This window comes from Cyprinodon variegatus, unplaced genomic scaffold (assembly GCF_000732505.1).
Source record: "Cyprinodon variegatus isolate N-32 unplaced genomic scaffold, C_variegatus-1.0 Scaffold79, whole genome shotgun sequence".
NCBI lineage: Eukaryota > Metazoa > Chordata > Actinopteri > Cyprinodontiformes > Cyprinodontidae > Cyprinodon > Cyprinodon variegatus.
In genome coordinates, this window is record NW_015150532.1 from 81563 (window position 1) to 95369 (window position 13807).

The window sequence follows — 13807 nt, forward strand, 5'->3', positions numbered from 1 at the left end:
TATTTTTTAAAGCTTTTATTGTCATTACACTGTCACAAGTACAGAGCAACAAAATTAACTTTCTGCATTTAACTCCTCCCCTTGGGGAGCAGTGGGCTGCCTTTGTCCGGCGCCCGGGACCAATTTGGGGTTCAGGTTCTTTTGCTCCCACAGACTGCCACTCTGGGGCAGTCTGTGGGAGTGGGGCTTGAGTTCAGAAACTCTTGATTTCAAACGCAATGCCCTAACCAGTAGGCTGCCACTCCCCTAATTACGAAACTTTATTCAACCAATGCTTCAACTAATATGCAATACACTGTAATGGCTTGGATGCATGATTATTACTGATAGCCATGTCACTTCACAGGAACTCCAAAGTCCTAAGCATGCTACAAAAGCAATGCTACATATAAAAGTCCCTAATTTAAATAAGGTTCAGTTTGATGCAGGCTGTATTTCTAAAAATAAAATGGCAAGAAAATAAAGAAGATTAAAGATCTAAAGTAATATTTACAGTGTTTCTTGTGCCTCAATCTTTTTGTCAAAGACTTACCTTTAGTAACAAAACCTTAAAAGACTTTGGGTCATAATTAACCAAAGTTTCTTTACTGCACTTGAATTGCTGTCACTAACAAATCGATATAAAAATATAACTCAGTCCTTCTTCAGCTACAAAACACATTAGGCCCTTGAAATGATTCAGATATTTTCCTTTTTTTATAACAGTGCTTCATCAAAATAAAAAATGTTTAAAACTCCTATTTTTTGCAGATAAACACAGGCTCCAAGGTGTTCATTGTTCACTGCTGTAGATTTTTGCTCATGTTGTCCAGAGGCATTTCACGGTTTCCCTTTGTTCTCAGTCTGACACCAGGACCAATTCAGCGATGACGTCAGAGCTGCTTTAAATCCCCCTGCAGAAGGAAGCTGCTGCTCGCTGAGCTCTGACACACCTCCTCCTTTATCATTAAAGACTATCAGGGCAAGGATTTGGAGATTTCACAGCATTATCCACTCATTAGCCATCAAATTGGGCCACTAGTGATACCACAACCACAGGTTGGTTGTCAGAAGATGGTGCCTTGGTGAGATCAATGGTTGGTTCACAGGACGGCCCCAGCTGGGGAACTGTAGCGGCAGGTTGACCCAGAGAGGCAACCATAAATAACAAATCGTTGGTTCGACGAGGGCCGGTCACTGCTACCCCCTTCATAGCCTTGGTAGCAGCCTTGGAGGAGCTCTTCATGCTGGAGCTTCCACGAGGAGCTTCACAGTGTAGCAGGGCTTGGAAACACCTATAAAACTGGGGCAAGTAGACAAACACAGACCAGTAATTTAAAACCAGACGTGGAAATGGAATGTTTCTAGCTTTTTCTCATCATATTGATCATAGACAGATGTTATTTTTTTGTACAGTTACTACTGTAAATCTACTTCATGTTTCATTAAAAGAACATTCTTTTAAACATATTATGCATTTTCTTTTAATGCTCATTTCCACAACTAACTATCCAACTTTTTGGTACTTAATGTTCCGTCTCAATTGTCTGTTTTCTCCATATGTTTGAAATATTTATTTTTTGTGTTTTTATTGGGTGTTAACTGTGTCACTAGCAAAATACATCATTGAAAACAGGTCATTTGTGTCTAAAGTGCCAGTTAATAAAATTTGCCAAGTGGGGAGCAACACTGGTTTGCAAAGGTATGCTTTTTATTGCATAACAAGTGATAGAAAAAGCCAAAAAATAGTAATAACCAAGCATTGAGCAAAGAATTGACATACAAATCTATTCATAAAGCTCTTTAACAATAATATATGAAACGCATAAAATTCCACAAAAATGTATAAAATAAAAAAAATCAAAGCATCAAACAAGGTAAGGCCATAACACTCTAGGAATGATCAAAGACAACATCTCAGACCAGGTTAAGCCAAAGTAAAAACATTTTCAGATGGATTGTCTGTGAAAAGAGTAATGATTATTGTTCTTAGCAGGACATGATTGAGGTATTTCATTAACAACATCTTTTTTGGCCAAACTACATCTACCTGCAATTTTGTTCTTCTTAAATATGGCAGCTCCTTCCTGTTCTTGAAGCAAGACTGTGTTACTTTACCTTTGGGGTGCAAGCAAGTAACCTTTAGGTTTAGCATTCCTTAAATCAAGTGGCAACCCTGTGCTGTCACAAGCTTAAGCAGTCTCCCTTCATATTTTAAAACCTGATATACAGAGGACCACTTTGGACCAGCAGATTGAGTTGATCAATCATCAAGTTAGTTTTAAAACAAAGCCATATTCACCCCTCTAGATTAAATCCTAAATTAGAGACTCAAAAACATGTCAGGTAAAAGTTGTATGTTTTGTCGCCGAACAACAATTTTTAGCTTAGTTACCTCTGTGTTTAAAGGGGGGCTCAGATGACTGGCTCATCTAGGTCACATGATTCATTCAGTGACATCTCTTTGATTTTATGGGTAAGTTTTTGAGAAGTGAAGTCTGCTTAGAGCCTCAATACGCATCAAGTAGCCTAATGTAGACTGACCTGAAAAATTCTTAAGTCGGGCGTACACTTTGTGATTTTTTCAATCGTTGCACTCAGCTACGACGAAAACGCAGGGTTTTGTCGTACAGTGTGAGTTTACAGCTCACAATGCATGTTCAGCCCGACGCTCTGATGCGATCTACCTGCTCACACTGTATGATGAGCAAGTTTCCATGTCCAGGTTGGGCAGATGCAGTGTAGCTGGCTACGAGTAATGATTACACTTTATATTCACAATAGAACATTATTTTCACCTATCTTATCAGTGAAGTTTAGAAGCAGTTGATCTTTCTTAATTCTTGCTAAGATTTATTGTTGGTGCACAATAATCAAACATGACCTCTTTTTAACTAATTAATTCAAGAAATTTTACAATAAAATGACCTGAGCAATATTTAGGTGATGTGATTAATAACAAAAACACTCAATGCAAAAAAGCTACAGAACTTTCACATGTGCCAAGATGGTGTCATGTCCGTGTTTGTGTATTTTTACTGGGCTTCAGCACTTAAGTTCCACAACACCTCCTTTCTACATTTACCACATTTGTACATTTCGTTTGGCACATGTGCCTGGACTGTAGGATGAGATGGAGTTGGCAATAATAATAAAAAAAAAGTAAATAAATATCAGAGACTGCAGCAAACCTGTCAGTCCTAACTTGTCCACTGCATGGGTCCATGTCACTGAAGCATAGGTGTAGTATAATGCCTTGAATGTGGTTTTGGGTCATAAAGACGATGATCAGTGAGCGTCCCAGTTTTGCCTACTATGATTCAAGTAGTGAGAAAAGTTTTATCACCCTCGTTCAAGAGGATTAAAAAAAGTGCCAGTAGTTCATGGAGGGCCATGACCAAACTGTCGAGCTGTGTCTGGTGCTGATATTGAACAGTCCACTCCACTCCTGATCAGCTCAAAACATGTCAAGAGTGATGAAGCAGAGGAAGCTTTCTGACTGTCCACCTTTCTTTGGGTCAAAGTCGTTGGCTGTCGATCTGCGGCACACAATTATATTGTGCTGTGATAGAGACGCTTGCCAACCAATTCCCTATGGCCACAGACCCATATTTTGCCTTCTTCTTTGGTACTCCGTGTCTCCGTTCAGCCTCTCTTTTTTGGGGGGGTCCAGAGTTTCGTCATCTGTAGGGTTAGCATATTTTTGAGATGTGAGTTATGGGCTATCAAATGATGTGAGCAATGGAAACTCAAACAAAGTTACACATTTAGGCAAATATATTTCTTGATTTATAATCCTCAGACATCTCAAGAATCCTTGTATTTTTTTTTTTTAAATCTTTTCCTAAAATACAACTGCCAAAATTGGCAAAGGAAATTAAGATGTTTGAAAACTCTTACCAAAAGAAATTTCGGAATCTGGACTCACCTGAAGGTTTTAGTGTTCTCGATCTCTGTCACAAGGGTTGACTTGATTCAGGATCATGTCCAAAGCCTGCTAATTGATGTTGATTTACATCATCTTCATTTCTTAGTGGATGGTCATACAGCATGAAATAGTTATAGACAGTAGAAGTATAAGTATTATTTGTGAGAGAGCTATTTATCCACTTTGGTCAACATTACAGTTATGCCCACCCTTCCTCCACAACACCTAGTAGGACTGCCTTTTTATCCATCCATCCATCCATCCATCCATCTTTTTTATTGTCCTTGTTTTGAAGGAGAATATCTGTGTTTGTCCACAATTAAAGTCAGAAAATACGTAGATCCACGTAGCAATTTACAACAACCATCAAAACCATCACTTATAAATGGTAAGGAGACAAAATTATTAATGACTAACAGATAGTTCTTCTGCAGTTTTAGTTTATCCCCAACCCCAAAAATCATTTGCTTCATGCCTAACCCCAATCTGATGGATTTATATTGCTTTGCCATGTTGGTTTACCCTGAACCTAACATCAGTGGTCTTTATGCCAAACCCTAATCGGGCTGATTCAAACCACCATGCCATGTTGGTGTATCCCTAACCCCAACATCAGTTGACTTCATGTCAAACACTAATCTGGGTGATTTTAACCACCCTGCCATGTTGGTTTACCCCTAACCCTAACATCAGTGGGTTTCATGCCTAACCTTAATCTGGCTGATTAAAACCTCTCTCTTACATGTTGGTTTACCCTTAACCCTAACATCTGTGAGTTTCATGCCTAACCCTAATATGATGGATTTATATAGCCCTATCATGAGTGTTTAGACCTTGCCTTAACATCAGTGGATTTAAGACCTGAACCTAGCCTTTAAAAATGGTTTAGATTCAGTTTATAATGTAATTAAACTGTAATAAACTATCTGTTAATCCTCAATAAATAGCCACTTGATAATTCATAAATGATGGTAAGTGTAAATGTAACCGTAACATTTATTTAAGCAAGAAAAGACACTCCATGTGAACTCCTACAAATAAGATGTACTTCACAACACTCTTCAGTTCAGACTTTCAGAGGGTCAACTTCATAACAGAGTAAAAGAAAAACACAGTTGTTATCATGTAATAATGCCTTGTCTTGAAAGTCAGGTGGCTTGGTTACCAGAATTGCATTTTTGTGCCCTTGATATTTGGTGGAACAACAGAAAAGCAAAATGTATATATAACATTTATGTTATTATTGTGTTTACACAAATAGGTATTTGTAGTTAGAATTGCCTACAAGTAAATGGCTTATTTGGAAAAAAGACAAGGGTGGGTTATTGACTGTTTAGCCATTATTTGTGAAAAAATCTACACTGTTTTTATCTATTCGAAATTTCATCCTTACCTAATTTAGTCTACTAATTGACTGATACTGAATAAAGGGTACATGAAAAAAGTATGAGATGGTCAAAAGCTTATATGCTATAGGTGATGACTGATAATAGCGTGTTTTGAAAGCCCCTATGAGGCATCTATGCTCTATTTAAGCATCATTGTCCTGCTGTAGAAGATAGCTGCTTTCAGCTTTGGATCATCAACAGATGGCCAGACATTCTCCTTTAGGTTTTTTTTTTTTGGTAGACAGCAGAATGCATGTTTCCATTTTTTACAACAAGGCTTCTGGCTCCCGAAGCAGCAAAAAAAGCCCCAGCTCATCACATTACCCCCATCATATTTTACTGCAAGTATGATGTTCTCTTCCTGGAATGATGTTACTTATAGCCCAGTTGTAACAGGGCACACACCTTTCGAAAGGTTAAACATTTGTCTAGTCAGTCCACAAAATATTTCCTCAAATTCCAAATTAGTTAAGAGTTTTTAACGCTTTGATTTTTTAAATGAGGTTGTCCTGGCTGAGAGCAGTGTGCTGTTTTTTATTCCCAGAGTTTCACACCTGGAAGTAGTCAGAGATTACCAAAACCAGAGGAACAGATGGGCAAAAAATTGCTATAATGCGTATTTATGTATAGATCATTTTTAAAATGTGGCCATAGCCTACTCTGTTGGCCTCTGGCCACTCCAGGGAAATGAAGATAAGGGACCTAATTTTCTGTTTTTTCCACACTTACTCATATCCATATTTATGGCCCAGAAAGAAAACGCTTTCTGCGTTTTGGTATCTCCACAAAGTGGTACCAGCAACACAGAAGATGATGTGACACAGGTTATTGAACTTTACTCAACAATAGGCCTGGGGGCTGTCATACTTTTTGTTTTTGTTTCTTTACATGCATTCATGATTCATCTAGGTCATTAACTCTGAAACTGGATATGGATGTCTCTCTTGGGGTGTGAAGCAAATAACAGGACAGTTGAGATCCAAAGGGAAATGATGTAGTTGAGCTAAGTTAAATACACTAAATTCAAATTGGAAATATAAACAAACAAGCAATAATCCAGACCTGGATAATTTATTCATTAGATGGGGAAAACATCCCAAAGGTTGGGGGCAAGCAGCAGTGGTAGCAGCTGTGTCCGTGGTGCTTTGTGCTGCTACAGAGCAGCTGTGGAAAAACATAAGAACTCTTCAGAGATAAGAGGTTGAGAGTTCTGGTACCCTCTTTATCTCTGTGTATCTCAAAAGAGACAAAATATGAAGAACAGAAGAGGCAAAGCTTGGCACTATTGTTAGATAATGACTGCATGGGAAATGAGGAGGGCAAAGTGGAGCAAAATGTACTCTTTTTCATAAATTGTGTGCAAGAAAAAAATATTGTTTAAAGGGAGTGTGAGGACTATATTTGTCCCCTATTGAAAAATTGACAAAAATCCCAGGAAGGTTTGTGTGTTGGAACTGCACTCAAGACACGGATAGAACAACTTAGTGTTATTACATTCCTAACATTTTTATTCTTAATACTTTCCTCTTCTTTTTGCTTTCAGTCATGGCTTTAAAGTCTTTACTTATCCTAGTTTACCTCGTTTCAGGTTGTCTGTGTTTTGTAGTCACAGAAAATGGATTTGGGTCTTAATAAAGAGCTAGTATGTGGTTTTGAAACACAAAGAACAAAAATATGACCTAGATTTGAAAATAGTTGAATACGCAGTAAGGTAGCAAAAGGGGTGCAGCATTGTGAAGTAAATGAAGGCCCAGTAAAAAGAACAGCAATTCTGTGCTCAACATGGAAAGAAGAGGGCAAAAAAATGTAAAGTAGGCTAAAGGTCCTGAAAAGGCACCCAACCATGAAATTCACAAACAAATAAGCAAAAAAAGGTATAACCCTCAGTCACTGCGCATGATTCAAAAAGACTTTTAGGGAAATATTTTATAAATCTGGCAAATAAAAAACAAAAAAACGCTACTGAGGTATTTTAGGTAACACCATGACAGCAGAAAACATGGTGCAATGTGTTTTATTGATTGACATTGATGTTGTACAGTGATTAATGGTATCATTGCTATCCAAAAACAGTGAAAAAAAAAGTTAAAAACAAACCACTGGACTTTGTTTTACAAGTTTGAAGACGTTTTGCTTTACATCCAGGAAACTTTTTCAATTCCAAATGTCTGGATTAACATTGAGTAGCCCAGCAAAATCTTGTTATGGTTTAGAAAACATACAAATTGAACTGAAAGAGCAGGTCTGCCCATTGGTAATGGGGTGTCGTTAGGGTCATTGTTGGCCTGGCTGACAAGGTGAGATATTTTGGTCCCCTGCATAGCGATGGGGACAAAGAACAGTGGGGTGAAGTTTTCCACCAGAGCAATGTAAAGACTCATTGCAGGTTAACAGAAACCCTTGCTAGTAGTTTCCTCCACATTGGGGATAGGTTTACCTTTAATAATTTAAAATATGATTTTTGTAATAACTCATGTTATATCCCTTATATTACAACTTTTTTGGTTTTGTAACCATTAAATGTGAAAAATGGTAAAAATGTACCCTGCATTATAATTTTTCACTTTGTGTTGAATAAAATATTAACTCAGCAACACCCTAATATAATACCTTTCCTGGATTTGGTTAATCCCTTCTTCTTCCAGAAAAGTTTGCATAATCTTAAAATGTTTTAAAAATATAGTGAATATTCTACTCAACTGGGCCAATTTAGAAAATGTGGTCTTTCTTACTAGTAGGTCAGCATTACACCAGTGTCTCAGTGTAAAGTACATTGCATTGACACAACCCTTTTTGCAGTCCAACAGACTATTTCTTACTCATGTGCTTAACAATAGCACATTAATATATTCTTGACCTTTAGTTCATTTAGACATTTAAAACTCATGTTATGCCTAATGGAAAAACATTTTATTTATTTATTGTTTAACTAGAATACAGGTGTGAACACATCAAGTCTTCCAAAATTACAAAAGTTAAGCTCTGAGCTGTACTTATCCAGCAGAGGGGGAGCAGAACATCTTTAGAATAGGCATGAATGGCAATATTATGTAAAGATATTTTGTCAGAATACATCAGTCAGATTAACTCTTACAAAAATTTTAAACATTACACAACATATTTGAATGCGTCTGCTTTTTTCATGCACATGTTTACTTTATTACAACACCCCTGCATAAAACTGTGCCCTTGTATTACCAAGATAAAACCTGGCCAGCTCCTCTTGATGATGGACAGATAAGGATATCCTAAATAATTGAAGGCCTTAGCAACATGTTGAAAATAATGCAATATAGTCCATGTTTTTTTGCCTACATGTCAAATTTCTTGCACATAGACACACATCCATGACACAATGTCTCAGCACAAAGCAAAGCTCTGGTATGTTCCCGATGAGGTTTGCTGCGAAACGATGCTGCTCTCGAGTAAACGTAGTATACTTAGTATACTTCCAGATTTTCATGTATACTCATAGTCTACTACATTTGCTCGCGGGTGCAATATCTGAAGATCTCTCACAAAGGCTGTTCTTTTTTGAGAAAACAAAGTGTTTTATTAGAAGATTTTTAGAGCATTTCTGATACAAGCATATAAGTTACAGAGATGAAACCACATATTTACATTTTCATAACCTTTTTTTCTGCCAGTTAAGAGCCTAGTACCTAGTCTTTATTTGCTATTCACAAGAATGATTGATATTACAGAATTCTCACTGTTTTAAATTGAGAAATGTAGTACAGAATGATTTATATAACTTGAAAATAACTGGGGGAAGCTCAGTTGACAATTGTATGTCTGTTAGCTTCTGTTAGGTTGGTCTTAGGTGCCCATCCCGATACTGGTATCGGTGATGGGGCAACACTACAAGTTCAAGTCATAGTGGACTGAAAGCTGACTGAAGACCACATTACTCTAAACGTATTATAAAAAGTGTTAGAAACATATTTTGTGATGTTTTGGATGATGTGTTTTAATATATTTGATTCATTTGGAGAAAATAAAGCTTGCAAGGCTGAGACCACTACTTCATCTGTAAAATATAAATGCATTAATGATGTGTGTAGTTAAGATACATAGAAATACATTTTATCAAAGACTTAGACTTACAAAACAAAATTTTGTTTTGTACAGCTTTCATAACATTTCCATTTCTTAAAGTGCAGCACTGATCAAATGAAGGGACAAAGAGACTTTATCTTGAAGAAGATAATATTGTTTTGAAATGCTGAAGAATAAATACTATACAGTAATGTGTTGATGGTCTGTGGCTGACAATGCCATGGACCATCACCTAATTTTCTGGCACAAGCTGCACTTTATGTAAATACCACATACCACATGTGTCCACAAGCGGGACACATGTGGTACACATATTTCTCATTGGTCATAAATGGTCAGTGCTGCAACTGCTACAAACCATACCAATGACATACCAATAAACACTGTTCTAACTGGTATCGCTTCTTCTAGGTACAATTTGGAAGCAGCTTAAAACCACCCTCTGTCATGATTTTATAATAACCTTATAATAACCGTCCTTGCAAGTTAGGAGTTAGAATTATGAACACAGAAAGGGTTGATTAGTGGTGTTTTTTAGGTAAGCATTTATTACCTATTAATCAGGATAGTGTTTTAATTTAGGTACTTATAATTATTTAGCAATATAAATTTCAATGTCATTTCCCCTCCCCTCATCCTGACACTTAAAGACCAAACCTCCAAACTTGGTTGTGTCTCAGCATTGTCCACTTTGGAGGCAACTTCCAAAATTTGCTTCTGGGGATTTAACTTTCACTGGATATAGTTATACTTTAAAGCTTGGGCAACACTATGGACAATGACTCTTAGCTGTCAGGTTTGGTGGAAGTTTGTTGAGGACCCAAATGCAAAGATGAGGAGACAGAGATGGGTTCTTACAGATTTAATTTAAATGCAGATTGCAACTAAAGCACAAATCCAGGAACAATATAAAGAAACCAAACCAGGAGGAAAAAGGGAGAAACACACATGAGGAGCGAAGCAATGAAGTGGATCCAGCAATGGCAACCTGTGCAAGATAAATAGGGAGATAGAACAAAGAATGGTCTGATATGGAGCGGGTGTGGATAGAAGTAACTAGAAGGGAGCTAGGAGAAATGAGACTGGCACAAGGGGGCAATAAAGAGTAACTTAAAGGGGAACGCCGTTTTTTTTTTTACATTGGGCCCCTGATTTTCACGTTATTACCTCATGTTCTACTCACCCATATGAGTTTTGTGTCATTTGGAGCTGTTCTAAAGATATTCCGTTCGATTATATCCAAGTAAAGTTGTCCTATGGGCAGTCAACTTGAAGGCACAAACTGAATTTTTCATAATTTATTCTTTATGGTATGCCAGCATATCTTCAGAATGGCTCCAAATGATACAAACTTATATGGGTGACTAGAACATGATGTACAGTAATAATGTAAAATCAAGGGCCCAATGTAAAAAAAAAAAAACGGCATTCCCCTTTAAATAATACAACACTGCGTAAAAATAACACAAAATGGAAAAGAAACCATCTATCTATCCATCCATTTTCTAACATGCTTAATCCCGAATCGGGTCACAAGGGGTGCTGGTGCCTATCTCCAGCTGTCAATGGGCAAGAGGCGGGGTAAACCCTGGACAGGTCGCCAGTTCATCGCAGGGAAAAGAAACCAATGACCAACAAAACACAGAATTACATAAATCAAAGTGTAAGTGAAAACTCAAAAAGAAACTTCAACAGAAGTCCACAAAGGGCGGAATCATAACATTAGATAACTACTGAATAAGTTACAGAATGTCTTTTGGACAAAAAAACAACTTATTGCCTTTAAGTAGCTATCACAAAATCCGCATCTCAGTCCAACAGAATTTATTTTAGCAGAGAGGAAAGATGAGTGTAAGAAACCCAACTTGGCTAAGTAAGGAATAGTCTATCAAAGACACTTAGAGGGGGATACCCAAAACATTTCCCAAAGCTGAACAGTTTAAATGCTATTTTTACCAAATTCACTTTTTAGGATCTGTTGAACACAGTCAGGGTACATTTGATGAAAAATTGTCACCATCTTATTTTTGATTAAATTTTTTAAGCATTGTTCATGATGGCGAGATGGAGCGGGGACCCTCTAATTATATATATATTGTATGAAATTCTGTTATATCAAACTGGTCCTATAGTCACTCTATTACAGATGGAATCATGTAACAAAAGTAATTTCGCCCTGGGATTATTAAAGTATTTCTCATTGATGGGACAGGTGTTGTGAATGAAACGGTGCCCGGCTTGAAAGAGCTCCTGTGTGTCGTTGAATGTGTGCATTGATGACTGACAGACATCTTCTGCCTCCATTTATCTGCTTACTACAGTGTGTTGAATGCATGTAAATGTTTATTTAAAGACATTTCAATTAGTGGAAAAAATTGCAAGAAAAGTCTAACCAAAACTTTCAGAACCCCCATGCAGTACCTCCGTGTACCCCCTAGGGATCATGGACCCCCTGTTGAAGGCCTCCGACATACACAAATACTTATTAAAAAATTCAAAGTGCTATCAAACATTTGATGTGTACGAATGGAAGCACAGATGGACAGACAGTAAGAAATGCCCAAGGATATAACTATAACAATAACAACTCATACTGTCTACACAAACAACACGTTCGTCCCAAGTGCCATTCAGCCCATAACCTGTAGGTCATCCAAAACAAAGCTTGTGAAGAGACGTAGGAATACAAGGTGATGGACATTTGGATCTTTGTGCCATATTGCGGATGGGTGACTAAGACTGAGGGGTGTGTGAAAGAGACGACAGGTAAATGAGGCAGGATGAAGTTTGTGAGAAGCATAGGCTGCGAGGCAGTGGACAGAGAGGTGAAGGCTTTGACAGATAAATACACAGAGCATGTCAGGGGGATTGACAAAGAAGATGCACTGATGGAAAGGGCTGGAGAGAGGAGCTTGTAGTGCAGATAACACAAGATAAGAGCATCTGACATCAACCACATCCAGCTTGCATTGGATTCTCTGTGATCATAGCTCACCCTTGTACAGGGAGAAAAACAAAAACACCACAAGGGTAAAATATCACGAATCCCCTCTCTCAATTTGGAGCTCACCTGTGTGTTGAAGGATGAAGAGTGCTACTCTAAGAGAAGACATTTTTTTTTTTTATATGAGGTGCCTCATCTCGTTAATGATGCTTTCATGAAAATAATAAAAAACTTAATTAATTCCAGTCACTGAATATAACAATGAAACTTGCAAGTTGTAGATTAACTACAAGTAGTGATATAATTCAGTCATGACTAATGTACAGTAAACCCAAAATTGATTTTATAAAATCTAATTATAAAACACCAATAACAAAAGGATGTTAACAGAGTTCAATCAGTCAGCTGAAAAGTTTGTTCACATACTTTACAGCATATTCATTCAGGTCATGGTTGAGACGTATTTAGCATGAATAATTAAATCTTTGCAGGGCAGTGAAGAGGTGATCCGCCTGCGGCTCTGATGAGGTGTTAGGGAAGTTGAGGTTGTTTCAGCAGATGCCTTCAGCTCATTTGCATCGTTGGTGTTGCTTTTCCTAGCTTCTTCCTAACAATAAGATTCCCTGTGGGGTGTAAAGCTGGCCAGTTTGACGGCTATTAAACCACATTGCTACCGTGGTCATTAAAACAGACACTGATGCTTTTTGCCAGAAGATGGCATTGCTCTCCAAATTAGTTTCCAGATGTAAAACTTTTGGTTGGACCACAGGTCCATTTTTCCTCAGCCCAGTTTACAGTAAAGGTGTCTAGAATTGGCTTCATACTGAGTTAACAAAAGTGACAGCTTTAGATAGAATGAGGGTATCATTAAATCTGTGATCTTCTCACGGTAAGCCATTAGCTTGCTTCCTTTTACCCTTTTTTCTATTCAGCTTTTTCCCTCCACTCAATTTTTCCATAAAAAACACTAACTATTTTGGCAAAGAAACTGAAACGTTTCCATTAAGTTATTTGTAGCATAATAGAAATACATTTTTTTTGATAATTTTGATTCTAAATCACTGATATGCAACTGATTGTTAAAGTTTCTGTATTATGCCTGTTGCACTTTAAGGAGAGTACAGAGAGATACAGTGATGGGAATAATTTGTCTCTTTACAGTCATCACCAGATATCCCATAACTTGATTGCGACTAAATCTGTTTCTGTTAACTTCACGGCATTGTTGCAGTAAAGCCAACCCTTCAACAGGTTCATCAGAAAAAATTAAAAGATCCAAAAGTCCTCCATTCTGGAATGAGTGGAGGCAATCACAATCATCTAACTTCCTCTTGGGACGTCGGGCACTCTGCTTTGCTCTCAGCTTACAGTAGAACATGTTGCCCTGCTTATATAAAAAAATAAGACATTTTCTCTCAATAGAAGAGCCTTTAAAAACGTTTTTTTTTTTTTTTTTCTAAAATCCACAAGTAATTTAGACAGCTGTTTGATTGGGAAAAAGGTAAGGGT

At 37.4% G+C, this 13807-nt stretch overlaps 1 protein-coding gene across 1 annotated transcript in view; it reads right to left on the reverse strand.

Annotated features, from left to right (window-relative positions):
- Positions 1–208: 208 nt before the first annotated feature.
- Positions 209–13807, reverse strand: part of LOC107083612 (vertebrate ancient opsin-like) — an 80848-nt gene continuing 67249 nt past the window's right edge. Inside the window, exon 4 of the mRNA XM_015372975.1 lies at positions 209–1282. Within this exon, the coding sequence (XP_015228461.1) occupies positions 998–1282 (285 nt within the window). The 3' untranslated portion in view covers positions 209–997. The remainder of the gene's footprint in view (positions 1283–13807) is intronic.